Here is a 19,602-nt window from a genome sequence, read left to right as displayed (position 1 = left end):
ATCCAGTCAGCACAATATTTGTTCAATAATATTTTTCCTGCCTTTTATTGTATATTTTTTTGTTTATTAAATGGAAAAATAGGATAGCAGACTCAGTGCATTACTACAATAGCCATTTAACTGGTTTCAATGCCTTTTCTCATCAATCTGCATACCACAGCTTGAATGAGCTTCCAAAACTCCATGCCTCAAGTCCTTTTGCTTAAATTCCTTCCGAGAACCCAACTAACTTCCAGATGGTACGCACATACCTTGCATATAAAATCTTAATGATCTGGACGCACCCATGTATTCTTCCAGTTCCATGCTACTGCATCTCCCTCCTTGTATCTCATTACCCCTTAATTCCTTCCTCACTCAGTGCTCTAGCCATACTGGACTCAGACTTCACAGACTACCTACTATGTTCCTCCTCCTGTCTCTGAGCTTTTATAAATCCATTTCTGAGGAATAAGTAGGATATAATTAATGTGCAATCTCTTCCTGAAAGCATTCCCAAAGCTGGGTTAGAAATACTCACCTCTGTGATAGTGCTTTTCACACTTGGTTTTAATTATTTGCCTACACTTGACTTTTTTCCAAAACTAGAAGAGAACAGGTACACACACACACACACACACACACGTGGACTATATAAAATATCATTTAAATGTGAAACACAATCATGTGAAACATATAAAAGCAACTTCCTCTGAAGTCCATGGGGCTCTCTGGTCTTGAAACGAAAATTTGTGAGGGCCTAATATGTCTTTCCTATTGTGTTCTGTTGATCTCTTAAACACCTCCATTCATTCATTGATTAGTCTATCCCAGGTCTTTAATCCTTTCTCCTTCATGTCTCCAGTGTCTACTTAAATTACTGTTCTAAGGTCACACAACGCTTTGACTGTTTAGTATCTAATTAATTCCTCCTTTAAACTTCTTCACATACTCCCATGACCAGTAAGTAGGATAAAGCAGCAATGCACAGTGTTGGAAAGCCAAACTGGTTTGAAACCCACCTCTGGCACTTAGCATCTGTGTGATTTGGACACACTACTTTACTGTTTTGTGCCTCAGTTTCCACATCTGTATAATGAGAATAACAAAAGGTATCTACCTATTAGAGTTTTTGTGAGAACTAAGTTGGTATTTGTAACAATGCCTTAGAACAGTGGCTGGGAAAACTATGCTTATGGTTTAAGACCTCCTGCTGTCTATTTTTGTATGGTAAACGAAATAAGAATGTTTCTATATTTTTGCACGGTTGAAAAAAAACTAAAAGAAGCATATTTTATGACACATGAAAATTACATGAAATTTAAATTTCAGTCTCCACAAATAAGGTTTATATTGTAAATACAGCTACAGCCATTCATTTATATATTGTCCATAGCTGCTTTTGCACTACAAGGACAGAGCTCTGTAGCTGACAGAGACCGTGTGGCCCACAAAGGCTAAAATATCTACCATGTGGTTTTTTTAAGCTGAGTCTTGAATGATAGACTCATCAATGAAGAGGAAGGTGATAGAAATATCAAATATGACAGCACAGATACAAGACAGTACAGAGTTCAAGAAAATGGAACTAGTCATGTCCTGACAAGACATCAATATGGAATAAATTTAGATGTTCAAAGTCTCCTTGGGGGCATCATGGCTGCTGAGGAGTTCTTGAGAAAAATCACATCTCTGCCATGAACACCCACAGCCACAAACTCCAAGTGAGACATCTACACTAACTCCTATGTGCTCCCTCAACCCCAAATTTTATGGTGCAGCTGAAATAAACTTCTTTCAGCTTCTAAAATTTACTGTATTCCCTTTGTTGGAGATTTTTTTCAATCCTTCATCAATTGACTAAGGATAGTTGAGTGCTTTTTTTCAGCCCTAAGCTGTCAGTAGAATCTCCTGGCAAGCTTTTAAAACATATAGATGTCTGGGTTGGCATAGGGCCCAGGCATTCACATGTTTTAAACATTTCCCAGATGAGCCTAATGGGTAGCTGGGGTTGAAACCTGGTGAACTCAGACCTAATCAATCTTTTGATATCAACCTAGCCATGACTTTCTTCAGGAAATCATTTCTTATCCCTCCCAGGCTGGGTTATGTGACCCTTTCATATGATCCCAAGTGCCCCATATACCCCCTTGGTTAACTCCATGCTCTATTTTGTTTGTTTGCTTAATTATCTCATTTTCACTCTAGGCTGTGTGCTCTCAGCCACAGTGTATGTCTAAATTATGGTTCTGATTTCCCTGTTACATACTTATGCCACTAATTTCTTTCTCTTTCTCTCTTTTTGCTAAGCTTGTAATTTATTGGTTAATGTCTGCCTCCCCTGATAGATTGTAAACCCTCTGACAGCAAACATCAGCACTATTGATGTTCACTGCAGTATTCATAAATAACATAGCAGCTGACACACAATAAATAATCAAGAGAAATATGGTTAATGAATGAATGAATAAGTGAGTAAATGGGCAGCCACATACTGCCTCAGAGTTGAAGCTTCTTTCTTATTAGTCTCAGAAAAAAAGGGTTGAAAGTGGCCTTTACAAACAGCACCCTGAAGAGCTTGACAAGTCTGGTTGTTTCCATTTGATTCAGGTATGGCAAGAACACAGGTCTGAAGAGACCTTCCTAAAGTACGCTAGATGCTTTCCCCACTACTAGGGAGTCACTTATCCTCACCTTGTACCTCACATTACAGGTCATACCTGAAGCATATCATTATAGACAGAAGTAAAAACAAAATAAAGCGCAGAGTTATAAGTCATCTCCCACCCAGTTATGAAATGCTTTGCTGCTCTAGATAGTATAAAATAACCAGGAGTGCTACTGTGTTTATGTAGTAGTGGGATGCAGGTCTGGGAAAAGAAAAAATGAGAGAGAAGTGACTGTTATAATTTAACTACTACCAACACCCTGCTATATTTCAAAATCATAAGAGCCCTTAATAAAGAATCTAAAATGTAGGATATGACAAGTGTATAAACGACAATTAACAACTCAGTTTCTGCAGTTGGAACAGCCCAACTTCTAACCCAAGTTTGGTATTTATTATTTGTATAACTTTGGGTAAGCTACTTACTTCTCTAAGAGTTAGGTTTTTCAACTTAACCAAATTTTGAGAATTAAATGAGATAAGGCATTTTAATCTCTGAGGATAGTGTCTAAGCACTCAATAAAAATAATACCTGAAAGCACTATTTCATCAAAATTTTAACCTTTCTGAACATCTTTAACCGTCTCAGTGAGTGCCACCAGTGTTTTCCCAGAGCTATAATTCACTAGATTCCTGTCATCCATTTCCTCTGACTACCTTGGGAAATCTCTTTATAGTCAAGTAGAAGACTGAACAGTTTTCTGTCTCTAAAGATCCATTAGATATCATCCATGAAGATTATGCAATGCTTAGCAATCTCTCCAGCATGATTTTATGTTATTCTGAGGACATACAACCCCAGGAGGCTTCCTGGAACTTCGACAGCTTAAGCTGTCATGTTCACTGTTCCATTACCACCCTGTAGCACAACTTGACATTAATACACTGATATCATTGAAATTTTTTCCTTTTCAATAATTTTTTCTTTACATCTCATAGACATTGATATAACTATAGATTAACCCTGACATGTTATTTATTAAAAGGTTTTTTAAAAACTAATATTTTATTGTCTTTCCTCTGATACTATTCCTTCATTTATTTCGAGCCCACATATGCCACATACAAATCTTGTACTATAAACTAACATGAAGTATTAGAAAATAAAACATATCGACCTAAATTCTCTCATATTTAAAAGGATGTGAAAGCTCATCTTTAAATGCCTATATGACACAAATAATGTCGATATAAATCACATAAGTGTCCTAAGTCTCTACACAACTATTTTTGGCTTAAATTACCAGACTTTTTGTCTGTATTTTGCGATCTAACCGTTGTAGTCAAAACAAGTGCAAAATGGGAGAAATGAACTGCTTGACTACATCAGTAAATTGTAAGTATATAAGATTATAGATATATAGTTTACATTAAATATTCCTGGGTATGGGAAGGTTTTAGACTACATTTTCCCCCAAGGGGTTCTATAATAAACTTAAATGTTTTGCCATTTTAAGCCTATGTTTAGAGTATATATTTTCCTACAGAAAAAAAAAAAGAATAAAGTAAATATAAGCATCTCAAGGCTCAAGTTTTTGAGAAGCAGTCTCTTATGCTTCTTGGAAAAAATCACTATTTGATATTCAAACAAAGAAAAACATCAAATTGAGAAAGACATGGACAAAGACAATATAAAACAGGAGCCTAGGGCATCTCTGGTGGCACAGTGTTTGAGAGTCTGCCTGCCGATGCAGGGGACACGGGTTCGTACCCCGGTCCGCGAAGATCCCACATGCTTCAGAGCGGCTAGGCCCGTGAGCCATAGCCGCTGAGCCTGCGTGTCCGGAGCCTGTGCTCTGCAACGGCAGAGGCCACAACAGTGAGAGGCCCGCGTACCGCAAAAAAAACAAAACAGTAGCCTAGAGTTTCAGGAATTTTACGGTTAATTTTACCAATCCAAATACCTATAAACCTATTGGTACTACCATTCCAGAAAAAAAAAACTCAATGATCAAATGTAAATGTACTTCCTTACAGCTCCGTAAAAATACCAGTTTTGTTTTTTTGTGGTAGGCGGGCCTCTCACTGTTGTGGTCTCTCGTTGCGGAGCACAGGCTCCAGACGCGCAGGCCCAGTGGCCATGGCTCACGGGCGGGCCAGTGGCTCCACGGCCTGTGGGATCATTCCTCGACCGGGGCACGAACCCATGTCCCCCTGCTTCGGCAGGCGGACTCCCAACCACTGCGCCACCAGGGAAGCCCTGTTTTGTTTTGTTTTTTTTTTAAATCAGTTACACAGTGAAGTTCAAAATTGGAAAGATCAGGGGAAAAAAATACATAGTAAAATACTCTGAAGTGGAACTAATGGAAAAATATGACTCCCATCAAAATCAATTGTATTCACATCCAAATGTTCATGATTTATTCTAATTATGACCTATCTAGTGGTTAGAAATCCATAAAACACAGAATCCTAGATTTAATGTTGATTAGGAATAATAAATGAATTTGCTTTGAATAGTAACATGTGTTTACATTTTCTTGATAATATCTAATCTGTAATTGCTGTCTAGGTCTTCAGTTGGGAACATCTCCCCTTTACTTTCTAGGTAACTAAAAGTCCTGCCTCATTGCTCTGTTAAACCAGTAAAATAAAGTACAAACTCCCATTACCATTTCTAGACTATAACCTCTTAAGACAACTGGATCAATGTGTATGGTGTCTATCAAATAAGTAAAATGCTTTACTGTGTGGACTTTGACTGTCATATTGACTATATCTAAATAGGTAAAATGAAATGAAAAGCCATGGGAATTATTTGGATAAATACGGCTTAGAAGCTGCCCCAAAAATTTAAGGCAATATTTGTACTCCAAAATTATCCAATTCTACATTATTTATAAAGCCTTAAAATAAAATCTCAACCTTTAATTTAAATGTCATAACTTTTTATAAATGACAAATATTTGAATAGTACCAAGGAGAAAAATAAGTCAGTGAATGAGTATAGGGAGGGTTAAGGAGACATGGATTTTAATATAAAATAAGAAAGACAGGAAAAGCCTCAATAAGAAGATGATGCTTGAGTAAATTCTAGAAAGGCATAAGATGTTCCTCTATCCTGATATTTTTACAGAATGGCATTGTAAGCAAAGGGAATAGTAAGTACAAAGAACCTGAGATAGGAGTTGACCCAAGACCTTGGTGGAAATGCAAGGAGACAAATATATCTCCTGCAAAGGAAATAAAAGGGGTATAAGAGATGAGGTCAGAGAAGTAAGGGTGAGGGCATGTTGAAAGCAGCTTATATAGGTCCTGTGGGATCTTCAACAAGCTTGGATTTTGTTCCAAATGAGATGGAAAGCCATTGGCAGTTAAGGGGAGAGGAAGAACATCAACCAACTAATTTTTCAGAAGACTGTGGTTGCTGTGTTGAGAACAGACTCTAGGGGCACTGGAGTGGAATCAGAGAGCAGAGAAACAACTGTAGTCTTCTAGATGTAAAATTTTGTTGATATTGTTTTCTTGGACTGAGAGATGAAGAACTTTGTGAGATTATGGATATATTCTGGGGACAGAGCAGATCAGAGTGGAGTATGAGAGAAAATGAGTCAAAGACGACTCCAAGTTTTTTAGCTCAAACATCATGACTGATTGTGTTGCCATTAACTGAGACGGGGAAAACTGAGAGGAATGGATTTCAGGAGGAGAGTTCTGCAATTGTTATGGGCGTGCTAATTTTGAGATGACTTAATAATGCCATTGGAAATAGCTGAATAGGCAGTTGAGTGAGTATATGAGTCTGAAGCTCAGGGGCAAGGTCTGGGATAAAAATAAAACTTTGGGAGTTGACAGCCTATCAATATTATTTTAAACTGTAACTAACTCAATTAATGATATGTTTTTTAAACTCTATTTGATATAACTTACCCTGAAAGAAATCATTATGACTTAAAAATGCTAAAAATGCTTATAATAAATATTTTATCCTCTCAAATAATCAAAATAGAGACCATGGTCCAACATATTAATCTTCAGAAACAAAAATCACTATTTACACTTTATGTTCTAAAACATGCTATAATTTGTTTAATAACAAAAAAAATCACATTTTAAGGTTTAAAAATGTTAGGCAACTTTGTCTCATAATAGACTTTATAAGTGTGTGCATGCTTGCTTAACATACTCCTTTATAAAATAAGATTATTCATTCATATATTTTTCAACTTTATAAAGGCCATAACTCCATATCAAGTGTGACTTAACTGTACTAATTATCATTGAGAACCCCAGGTGACTTTACAGTGGGTTGGCTATTCCAGAAAAAGCTGCATCGCTCTCTACTTCCCTGGTTATTTGTCAGAGGATCCAATAGTTGCAACCAATTGGAACCACCTAGTAAGTACAGATATCAAAGTATGCACTGACCATGCCATCTTAGCAGCCTCCCTGGACTTTTAAATTAGTCACATGAATCCATTCTATCCAGAATATACCCATATGGTCTTGTGTTATGTGGCCCTGCCCACATCCCCAACTCCAGCACTCTCCTAGTAACACACGTACTCCATGAGAATGGAGGCTGGCAAACCATCTTTGTAGTCCTGGCATCTAACATAGTGACTGCACATAGAAGAGAGTCATTTAATTTTCTCAGTTATTAAACAACCTCAATCTTGAACTTTCTCATATCATAAAAAGCATATATGAACTGAAAGTCGAAAGCAGAAATAGTATCACAACTCTGAGAATGGTGAGGGAAGAACAAACACCATTTGAGAGTGGGATATTTGAAAAGTATGGCATTTCTGATTTATAAGTGGTCACAGCTATTAAAATATGTTTATTATAAAACTAAAATTATATTTTCATTACAACAACTTGACTTTAAAGTTAAGAAGAGCAATATTTATTGGCATTTAGTTTATCACATGCTATGGAGAGGAGGATTTTTTTAAAAAGCATTATCAATATCATAATCAGTTGATCTACTTAAATCAGTTTTTTGCAGAGCCACTTCTGTCTGGCAATAAGGTATGTATCAACTGATTTCCACATAGCAGATAACCTTTCACTTGACTTCCAGTACCCTGTTACACAAGCTAGGCACATCCTTATCTTTGTATAAATTTATTTCCTACTACAGAAGGTTTATGAACCCTTGGTTGTGCATCAAAATTATATGTAGAGCCTTATAAAGCAGCTGTGCTTGGATTCTGCACAAAATCTACTCAATTAATATCTATAGGGATGTAACTGAAAATGATTGTGATATCAAGCCAGGACTGAGTACACCTGTCTTCTTGACTTTAGTGAAAATGTCTTGCTTATGAGTTCATTAATTCATTCAATGAATATTTACTGACCATCTATTATGCTCTAGGTATGGTGCTAGACCTAGATGCCAGAAATTTTTACATAGATGAAAAAGATGCAGTCCCTGCTTTCATTTTAGCATCAAAAATATTCTATGATAAGTATTCAAGCTGGAGTTAGTACAGTGTGCTTTAGGATGTTATACAAGGTCAATTATCCTAGTCTTCATGGTTAAGGAGAGGTATTCCTAGAGGAGATAATATCTAAATTCTGTGTAAAAAAACAATGCTAAGCAGATTGAGAGAGTGTTCAGGGTGAAGATCATAGCTTGCTTGGAGAAAAAACAGAGAGTGCTATCTTCAGGAAATCACAATAGTATCGCAAAAATTTGTTCAATATGCTTCTGTAGACACTGGCAATAACTGATCTACATAACCCTATATCCCATCTCAGATCATCAATTAAGTTATTGAAGAGCAATTCATTAGAGCTGCAATCAACACCTTTACCTATTTCAACAAAAATTTTCCAAATGTTTACTATGTGTTAAGTTCCGGTCTATGTGCTTAAGACACACTAAATAAAGCAGATAAAGATATCCATCCTAATGATTTTAGTGGAACTAAAACATACAATGGATAGGAATAGAATATTAAAAACATAATTTTCATCAAAAACAATTCTACATCTACAGACTATTAACCTTATTAAGCCCTTGAAATTTTACATACTCCTTGCTTAAAAATGGTACTTCCTAATATCATAATTACATGTGGAATATGCAAACTGCTCTTTAAAAGAACTAGTTTAGTAAAATAATCATAAAGCAATAAATATAGATAGGCTAACCTTCCTAATAGTCATTAAGCAAAATCAGACAATCCTTAATAGGATGCAAAACTGAAATAAAGGTTTCAAAAATGAATATATGAGAGGAAATTTCCCAATTATTACTTTTACAAATTGAAATCATGTAGACAAATGAAATGATGATTTATGTTGCTGTCAAAGCAAAAACACGACTTCATATGGTATTTTTCTCGATCAGATTCCTATGTTAAAGCAAACTACAGTTTTAGAGGTAATATGGTCAATCAAGAGCTTCAAATATTTAAAGATATCTTTGGAGAGAATGTGCAAAACTATTTTCCAGATGAAGAAAGCTAGGAAGAAGTCGCAACTCATTCACTTTCAGAGAATGAGTAAAAAAAGGGGGGGAGGAGAGATCTAATTACTGCTAACAACATGACATGAGGAGGTCACTTCACACCACTCCAAGTTAACTAGGTTTTAACCTTGTTCCAGTCTGCTGAGCAAAGTAAGAAGACAATTAGTAATCTAAATAGTGACTATATCATATCCTGTGCATTCTGGCATGTTGGTAGACACCAGGGGAAGAAATAAAATAAATCATAGTCATTACCCTCCAGCAACTCCTAGAGAAAGGCTAACATATAAATGAGAAATTTTTAAAATAATTATAATGTGTGTGTGCACATTTGTTTGTTTGTTTGTTTGCAAACCATGTATCTTTCAGTTACATTCTCCCAGTTGATTACATTCCAAACAGCTTTTAGATAATCAGATCTGACACTTTTATACTGAAGGTAGTAAGCATACTACCATACCAATCCCCCAAAGTGGAAAAGACCTGTTCTTCCTTGTAATGGATCCTGATTAGAACAGGCAGCAATTTGTAAGTGTCCTTGTAACTTAATGAGACCAGGCCAACCCCAATCTGAACCTTGAATGCCAAGAGATACAGCTGTCAACTTCTCCTTCAATCAGTCAAAGGAAATAAAGTAACATTTACTAGCTTCCATCCACTCCCCTTTGGGTTCTCCAGCATCATTAGGGCTGAAGTTTGTCCCTAAAATGGGAAGGGTGACAGGTCCTCCAACACTGAACTTTAGTGCAGGCTGAAGAGCTACCTGAATTATAACATCATCTTTAATGAGAGTCTCTTTATATTTTTCCTTGGTGGCATTCAAGTTATTCACACAATTTACGATATTCACTATGGTGCAGCTGCATGATTTGTGCATTAATGTTAGGCCCCAGGGCACCATAATCATAAGCAAAGTCACGAAGGCTGTGTAAAAGTATTAAGAATACACAGTAAACATGGGCAAGTGATCAAAAGCAAGGTCTCTGGAGCATGATTGCCTTGGTTCAAATCCCAGGTCTATCACATAGTAGTTGTATGGTCTTAAGCAAGATAATTAACTTCTGTGGCTTCCCTGGTGGCGCAGTGGTTGAGAATCTGCCTCCCGATGCAGGGGACATGGGTTCGTGTCCCGGTCCGGGAAGATCCCACATACCGCTGAGCGGCTGAGCCCATGAGCCATGGCCACTGAGCCTGCGCGTCTGGAGCCTGTGCTCCGCAACGGGAGAGGCCACAACAGTGAGAGGCCCACGTAACGCAAAAAAAAAAAAAAAAAAAAAAGATAATTAACTTCTCTGTTTTTCAATTTCCTTACGGGTAAAATGGAGATTTTAGTATTAGCTTACTTCCAGGACAACTGTCAGAATGAAATGATATTTTATACAAAAAGTGCTTACAACAGGACCTGGTACATAATGGGCATGCATTCAGTGTGAGAGCTTGTTATTATATCTGCCTGGAGTATGAAGCTTGAGCTAAATCTTGAAGTATGAGAAGGCATCTGTGAGATGGATGAGAAGGAAACATACATTCTAGGTACAAAGAATAGTGTGTTCAAAGATAGGGGAGAATATGGGCAAGAGGTTCAACATGGCTCAACAAGTGCAGGGTGAATGGGAGTGGGGTGGCAGCAGGTGGAAAAAGGCTGATCCTGTGCCTGGACATACACAAGGGCCACATCCTGAAGGGCACTCTACACCACGCTAGGCCATTTGGACAACACTTTTGTCTTCAAAACCAGTGAAGTATTTTGAAGATTCATCAGCGTTCAAAGAGTGACAGCAAGTAGTAGGTTGTCCTCCACAATTAGTCTAAAAAGAGAATTAAGGGCAAACACCACTCTAATATTTATGGCTCTTTCTCTGCAGAGCTATCCAAGAGCACAAAGTAGGAAAGTGCGCTAGAGCTTCTCATTAGTTTTGTCAGGAATTGCAGCTACTGCTCTTTCTGGCAGGCATCCTTTCGGGAAGTTTTTTGTGAAAATCTGAGGAGGGAAAACCAACCACCTCATACCATCTAAGGTTCGCTCGTTTAAGCCCGGATGCGAGTTTACCAGTCAGACAGAGGAAGGAAGCTTCCACTGACACCCTATGCGCTCAAGTTCTATGAATAGGGACCTTCATTTGCCTGTACAGTACAGGGCCATTCAAGAGCAATTAAATTTGGTTAAAATAAGAAAGAAATGCTTTTTAAGGAAAAAAAAGAAGGTTTGAGGGAATTGCAAAAGTTGATTGTGCTAAAGCACTTTTACACAGGTTTGTTTTAGTTCTCAATTGTCAAGTCGTATTTAAGCTGGTCTCTTACTCTGAAATATGATAACCTTTCTTTTCTCTGAGTTCTTTCTCCTAAATTAATAGCACTGTCTCTAATTCCATGCGCAGCAAGCAAAGAGTTTATTTTACCAGATAACAGTAGGTCTGGTGATCAGCCAATGTCTAAAGAACCACTAGCCAAGTCAGTAGTAAGCCAAAGACTGCAACTGATAGATACTACTCACTAAATCACTTTAAAATTGACTTTCATCTTCTCTACCAGATAGTATTATTCATGTTGAGTTCTGACACTACTGAAAGTAGAAAAAAAAAACCCAAGATTATCTATAAAAATAAAATCATATTAGGGTTTTGAAAGGAGAAATAAATATATTAGATGCATTAGAATATAGAAGGCAGTTAAATGAAAAACAAAACCCCTTAGTTTCTGAATTAAATTGCAAAAGAAATGAGTAGAAAAAGTCCAAATTTAGGAAACTTTTTATAGTATACTTTTAGTATACCTGAAAACTGAATTTAAAATGGACTCTTCAGTGAGACAACTTAGGGAGCGCTGCAACTTTTTATAGCACCTGTGCATACCTCTCTTTCTTCTTTGCTAAGGAACAAAACTTCAACAGACAAAAAAAAGTTTGGTTTCCTCTCACCACACCCAGCTCAGGCCACATTTCCCCACTATTAAATGAAGGAAATGGAGGAGTAAAAGCAGAAATGCAAATCAGCCCTTAGCTCCCACTCTGCAATTGCCCTGAATTCCTAATGATCACAGACCAACTGCACTTAATTATTTCTCCAAAGGTAGATGGGAAAGGAAAGTGTATTTAGGATACAATATGATTCTGGCTTTCAAATACTTAAATATCATCACTAATAATTATATAAAATGATAGGACTGGCTTGATATTTATAAAACCCTATACTTATGTAAATTGTTAGAGTTAGCCATGAGTATAAATATTAACTTCCATAGTTTCTTCTTCAGGACCCTAAGGACATATACTGCATTTCCCAAAAGAGAGGAAAAAACTTCATTTGGTTGAAATACTAGCTCTACCATAGTGGTTGCCAGCACAACATATCATGGTAGCCCATTAAGAGGGAGTACTTCCTTACAAATTAACTGTCCGTTTATCCCTGAAGTAAAAGGTATTTATGTCATTTCAGACACTTTGACAATCCAAAAGAAAAATTTGAATTAGAATTTGCACTACTAAGTGCTCTCTTATTTTTTACCAAAGTTGACCACTTGTTTGGAAAAAATTATCTATTAAACAAATAACCCATATCAAGTAAAAATGAATTTATTGTCTGACTTATTAATAAAAGCCAGACTATTATATATAATATATATCACCCAATCAATCTAAAATTAACATGAAAAGCATAGAAATTTGACACTATTTGCCTTATTTGAAATAAATATATAATTTTCTTAGCTTCTTGAAAATTCAAAGCTGTACTGGGTCCTCCATTAATAACTTTAGAGAGGATAAAAAACTATGTTCTTAATTCAGCAAGATATGTATACAAAAAATATTTTACAAAGTGTTGTGTTTTCTACTTTGATACAGATAATCTTATAGAATCATATAATTAGGTATATTAACATTACAAATTACCTATCTCTAAACTTGGGACTTTGAGGAATTTTTAAATGCTTTCTATAATTTCCTGTTTTTCTTTAAATCAGTCATTTTCACTTAATCTATCTTTTCACTAATTTAAACTCCAGCATGTACATTTAAGTAATATTTGGTCATTCCATATTCTATAAATACATATACATTAAGTAATAATTGTTTATTCCATTGTCTCCGGCTACTGTTATTTAAAGATATTTTTATCACTATTGCAAATCTTCACCTTACTCATTAGAAAAACCTTGACTATTATAAGAATATATTTTTTTGAGAAAGAGGACTCAGCTAATAAATTTTCTGTGCCTTAGTTTCCTCGTTAGTAAAGTGAGAAGGTAGTATAGATATGCAATTTTTATAAGAATTTCTATCTCAAGCATTCTCTTTAAAAAATCTAAACACCTTTTCTTCCTTTGAAAAGATTCAGCTTTTTATTACACACTCTCACCCAAGCTTGATTCAAGTCCATTCATTATCATTACATAGGTAGTACTTCTATAAATTAACCAGAGTGAAGAGAAATTTGTCTCAGAAAAGAAGAAAAATTTTAGAAAAGAAAGGTGACTACTTAGGTTTTTTGTAAGAAATCCTATCCACAAATATGAAAAGAGGCTCATATTTGCCTTGCTATATTTTAGTGATAACTTGAATAATGTGCTCCTTCAATTTTAGTCACAAATTGAGGCAAATACAGAAGCTAAAAATTAATTAAATAAATCATAAGCAATCGTACTATCTAGGTATATACATTTCTTGTTTTTCAACTTCATAACTTTATTTAAAACTCTGAGAGTACCTCTTAGAGAGTGATTTTTATAAAGTAGATTCTAGTTAAGTATTAATTATAAAGTGAATTGTCACATTAAGATATTGATAAAATTAATTTCAAAACTAATAGACAATTTTGTGAAAGTGTCTATAATTAACTGAATATATATGTGTCACCTAAACTAAGGTTATCTGTATAAAAGATTCAGGAAGATGCTTCTCATAAGATACCTATTTTTCTTTATTGTTTATTACAGGCTTTGTCCATTTTGATTTAAAAAACAAATGGAAAGGCAATATTAATAATCATAGAAGACATTGCATTTGTCATCAGAAGCATATCTGATCTTTTATCTGATTAAGTAATCACAGGGACAAACTTGATCTCTTTGCAAAGTTGGATTAGCACATACTCTGGAAGCCAGCACCATTTCACCTGCTGATCCCAGGCACTCAAAACACTCCAGCAGGGCTCACTACCAATTGCTGACAAGCTTTGAAAGTTCTTCATAAAATTAATCAACTTTTTGCAAGGCACAGTACTGGCTCAACCACCAAAGGTTGAATACCATCTTAATTAGTGAAAAATGATTCAATTAGATATTTTTTTCCCTTCGTACTCAATTTAGCTTAACTCCTTTAAAAACCGCTTAAAACCATCTATTTAAAACTCTCTATCTTAACACAATCACAGGCTATAGTCACTATAAATTCCAGGTAAATCTCAGGTTCTACCTATAATAAGTAATGAATTAATTGAAAATGAAATTAATAAATTCATGAGATAAAACATTTATATTAACCATAAGCAAATATATGAATCATGAAATTGAAGTTAATGCAAATAAATATATTATAAAAAATAATGCTTACTCTTTTATGCTAAATCATAATAAATACTAAAATTTTAAATAAGTAAGTTAAAGATTACCAAGTTACAGAGTTTGGATTTGCAAGGTAAAATAATATAACTCTGTGTTTGTTCATAAATTTTCTTTTAATTCATTCACTCCAAGAACTTTTCTCTGTAAGATTAGATGTTTCAGGATCCTAACTACACATTTTTAGAATCCAATTTATTATGACTCAGAACTTTTTAAGGCTTTAGTGTTTTTAATCCAAGAAATACAAATTTTAGATGAAAATAGGCTGTTTTAAATTATCTTTTGGTTTAGCAACCAAATCACACCAGTGTGCCTCAGTGAAATCAATAAATTATAGTATAATGCTAGTACATAATACCTTATTTAGGAACTTATTCATTGTTACATCAATTGCAAATCTGAAGGCTAGTATGAGAGCTAGACATTGAGTTTATTTTCCCCTTGTGAGATGATTCAGGCTAGTGTTTCCTTTTTAAGCATTAATATATAATATACTATTTCCTTTTTGAAGTTCATTAAGGGCCAAAGAATGACTACAAGAGTAGGTTTAAAATGTGTAGCTTCCCACTAAGCAATAAGCACCTAGTAACTTGGTGAAACAAACACCAAATCTTACAATATGAAGATCCAAATAACCATATAACTTTCGAGACATTTCTTCAAAAATGACAAACAGAAACAACATATTATCCTTAAAATTTGCTCTTTCTCACATTAGATGGCTTTATAATAATAGAGAAGGTTCTTTTTCCACCATTTATTTGATGTGGTACTGAGATGTTTGTTTAAAAGGGTTTTAGGTATGCAGCTACATTTAAATGAAAAAGTTATGCATCACAAGTGTAGAAATTTGATCTTTCTGATCTCCTTAGAGCTTTAAGGAAGTCCCAGTGTGGAAATGAAACATCTTCAGTGAAATAACCCCTGAATGCCTATGGTAACGTCTCTTGAGTTTATAGTGCATCTGTCTTCATTGAAGAAAGTCTTAGTTTCCATATTAAAAAAAAAAAAATAGCTGCCACTATGATACTTTTTCCTACGTTTGAACAAAAGAAATGGCTGAAAAAGCTCAAAAAGAAACAGCATATCTGTTCTTCCTTAATCGAGTGTCCCTTTTCAGCATCACTGTATATCCTTAGAAGGATTTTAACAGGCCTCATTTACTAACACAGTTGCTTGAATTCCAAATAATAAAACCAGCAGAGGGCAGACCTGCTGACAGAACTGACCAATGCAGCTGGTGACCAGGTACCAAAGGTAAAATACAAATTTTTGATGGATTCCACTTTCAAGGCTCTACTATTTATCTTTTAAAATGTAGAAATGAATGAATCCACGTAATTAGCAAAACTTACTTCAAAATTCAAATATAGTCCTAATGAGGCTCTGACTGTATTCTCCAGGAAAAGTCACAGAGGAATAATCCACCACTGCCCGCTACTCAGGAAGGTGAACATCACAAAGTGTGGGGAAGAAATACAGACCTGGTTTCGCAGAGTTCGGCCTCCGGGAGCGCTAACTCCCATTAGGGAGAACTCAGATCTTGGCACCCACAGGGTCAGACTCAGGTTTCCGCTAAAGCCTGCGCATTTGGGGTTGACAGTTTCTTTCTCCCTCAGCCAATCATCGCCACCCTCCTTCTTACCCCCCCACTTCTCTGCGCACTCCTGACAAAGCTTGCTTTTTTACTCTAAGCTGTTTGGGCTCCCTTAACTCCAAAGGAGTCCTCCCGCCAGCCGTGTCCACAGCACCTAACGGACCGCTCCAGCCAGATGCCTTTGCGGGAAAGGGCGGGGGAAGGGGAGGGAGGAGGCGGAGGGGAGGAGTGAAGTCGCTCTCCCTCCTTGGGTACTGACAGGGCTGCAGTCTCCCGAGCAGGTCTGGTCATTGAATATTTGGTGGTGCCACGTAGGAACTTTTCCTTACCTCTCTCCTCCCATCCCACCCCACGCCCCCTCCCCTTCCCTCCAATCCCTATTCCTCCACCCCCACCCCATTTGCTTGGCGAGTTTCATCATTCTCCAAGAGAGCTGCACGTCCAACCTGCAAGAAGTTGGGGGTGGGAGGGGTCACAGGAGGAGGAGGGGGCTGAAATCCCGGGAAAAAAGTTCTTCCTATCTTTATCCATTTCTTATAATCTCTCATTTTTTCCTCTTAACATCTCCTCAAAATGCCACACACACACACACACACACACACACACAAACACAGTGTTCTCAGTCTTCAAGATTCAGGCCCCCTGCTTCCTCTCACATCCCTAAAAGTAAAACAGCTTGAGAACTTCATCAAGGTTCATTTTATACACATTCTCTATATTTTCTCCTCAGCTCACCTTTAAAAAAGCATTTCCATTAGTTAGACTCTGAAGAAACCAGAATATGTGTTCAAAGGGCAGTCTAAGGACTGTTCCTCAAACAAAAGCTTTGTACAACTGCCCTTGTGTTCAAGGTAATACTTTTCCTCTTTTCAAAGCCCCTGGAAAGTGGTGAAGGGCATTTCAGCAGGCTCTGTGCCTGACAGATCTTTTTTTCCTGCTACCTCTTCTCCCATTACTGTCCCGCCTACATCCATCTCTCTCTCCAGTCTTCACTTCCAACCTGATGGCAGCTACAATCTGGATTTAAGAGAATTGCTTCTTTGGGGGGTGGGGGGAGGGTTGGAAGAAGGAAGGGGGGAGGGGCACAGAATGAGAAAGACAGCAATCTCCCACCTCCCCAAAACCATTTTTTTCTTACCTCCTCTGACCTCTCTAGCCTGGAAGAGGAAAGTCAGTGCGAGAGTTGTTATGGTGAAATCCCAGAGCCACCGTTTCGTTTTCCACCTAGAGGACCACCGCTCCATCTCCGAGCCCCGCACTCACAACTGTGAGCTCAACCCACGAAAACGCGACTGCAGACCAACTCCCTTCCAAGGTATCGTCGGGGATGTTTGCTACACAGCCATTGGAGAGGGAGAGGGGGAAAAAGTCAAAGGGCTTTTTCTTTAAATTTGATGGTTTGCTTCCTTCCTGTCTCTTGCCCCCTCCTCTCCCTCTCGGTCGGCCCCGCTGGTCGGGACCCTCCGATCCGTCCTCTGCGGGGCCCTGCCTTCAGACTGAAGGCAGATGAGGGGCTTCAACCAAAAATCTGTGAGGACTGCGTGCCCCTAAAGGCTTCATGCCGTCTGTGGGCCGGACGAGAGGCTCTGGGCAGCCCCCTCCTCCGCCCACTCCCCTCCGGCGCCCCCCTTACCCCGGGCGAAACTGACAAGCCCGCTGAAGGTCAGACCCAATCACACGCCTCGCGGGCAGCCCCGAGCCCGCCCCCCTCTCTTTTGCCCAAGAATCAGGTCTCCCTGCAAGCCCAGCCCACCAACCACCCCCTCCCCATCTCCCCACTCCTCCCCTCCCTCTTCTCCTACCCAAATCCCCGAGAAGAAATGGGAGGGAGTTACGGGGGACGCGTGCTTGGCTCCAGCACTTTGGGAATGAAAGGAATTGCAGGAGAGCCCCGGAGTCCACAGAGTTTTCAAGGAGCTTCTGTATTCAATAAAAACAGCTACTTGTCTTCTTGCACCCGTCTGTTAGCCTCTCGTTCGTCGGCGGGGGAGGGGAGGAGCCCAGCGTCTGATCCGCCACACCGCTGGAGTTCTGGGCTGCCAGCCGTAACCTTATCCTTGTGCAAAAGTCTGCTTCTTATAGCAGTCGTGGAACCAGCGGACTCATTGCTTTTCCTGCTCCGAAAAGAATTTTTAATATTTTTTTTAAACCGAGAACTAAAAGAAAGGGATGAAGGTGAGATGGAGGGACCCAAGAGGTCAAAACCCATGATCTTATAGGGAAGCTCTCCGTCGAGGTCTGAAACTGACAGGTTTCTCTCTTGAATGTTTAAATTCTACGCTAGCTTCATTCAGAGGCTTGTCTCTTAAATAGCTGAACTGTACTCTGAGGCGGGAGGAGAAGGAAATGTATGGGAGCTGACATTAAGGGGGTGAGTAATTGAATTTTCCAGCTGATTCCGTTCTGAACCCGGATGAGGGGGCAGAGGGGGAGGAGAAAAGACAGGGAAAGCAACTCACGGAGATCTCCAAGCGTCTAGGCCCACAGCTCCTCATAAAGGGCCTCAGGAGCTGAAAATATGGTCACTCCACAGCGAAAATAATAAGAAGGGGGCAGGTTTCTAAATTCCTTCTACTTATCCCTCCTCAAAGTAATCCACTTAAACCTGGAGTATCGATTCTCTGGTCATTTTTTCCGCGTTTAAATTATTCCCTCTTATTGGCTCCTTTTTGTTCCTTAATATTTCTTAAGACATCTCTCAAAAATTTTCTGGAACAGAGCCAAACAAGGTGCCAGCATACATTAGCTATTCAATAGAGATGTGCTGAGTGAATGAATACATTTTCCTGTTGGTAAAGACTGGAAGCTTTGGCCAGGACCTATGCTCGGTATAAGTTTATGAGGTGCATATGTCCACTAATTTTTAGAAATCTAATTTTCTATTAGTTACCAAAATATACCTCATGACCCGTGAGATTAATCAGATATTCTAGCTATGTGGTTTAAGAGTTGGTAGGAAGCTGTTCAGAGACTATACTGAGGCCCAAGATGGAATTGTATAAGGACATGTATAAGAGGCATGTAAAATGAGGAAAGCAACTAAAACATACTTTCAACAAGACTGTCACTCTCTGTGACAAAGAACCATTCCCACATCAAGAAATTTACCTCTTAGATAATAGGTAAAAAATACTTTGTATTAATAATGTTGCTTGCGGAATGTTTGAGATGACTTATGTCAGCTGCAGAGAAATATCACCAACTAGTTTTTCTGATTATAACCTCAAATTGTTAATATAATTTAATAAAATAAATATCATACTGTGTTTGAATTTGAAATGTATAATTAAAAATTAAGAACCTTAAGGTAAAAATATACCTAAATTTATCACCTTCATTATCCTTCATCTTCTCAAAGTGAAAAATTTGTGTGAA

The 19,602-nt window shown here is 37.6% G+C and overlaps 1 protein-coding gene and 1 pseudogene across 4 annotated transcripts in view; both read right to left on the bottom strand.

The window, feature by feature from the left end:
- COL11A1 (collagen type XI alpha 1 chain) overlaps positions 1 to 17,796 on the bottom strand; it is a 196,526-nt gene extending 178,730 nt beyond the window's left edge. For 2 of the 4 annotated variants that reach the window (XM_029228486.1, XM_029228485.1), the window contains exon 1: positions 17,366 to 17,770. In XM_029228486.1, the coding sequence (XP_029084319.1) occupies positions 17,366 to 17,471 (106 nt within the window). In that variant the 5' untranslated portion in view covers positions 17,472 to 17,770. Of the gene's footprint in view, positions 1 to 17,365 lie in introns of all 4 variants that reach the window. The other 2 variants (XM_029228484.1, XM_029228483.1) reach the window with 2 other exon arrangements.
- Positions 9,418 to 10,000, bottom strand: LOC114898847 (annotated as a pseudogene).
- Positions 17,797 to 19,602: the final 1,806 nt, after the last annotated feature.

Source organism: Monodon monoceros, unplaced genomic scaffold (assembly GCF_005190385.1).
Source record: "Monodon monoceros isolate NGI ecotype Baffin Bay Population unplaced genomic scaffold, NGI_Narwhal_1 Super_Scaffold_18, whole genome shotgun sequence".
NCBI lineage: Eukaryota > Metazoa > Chordata > Mammalia > Artiodactyla > Monodontidae > Monodon > Monodon monoceros.
Note: the sequence above shows the minus strand (reverse complement) of the source record. Positions and strands in the feature narration are given on the sequence as shown.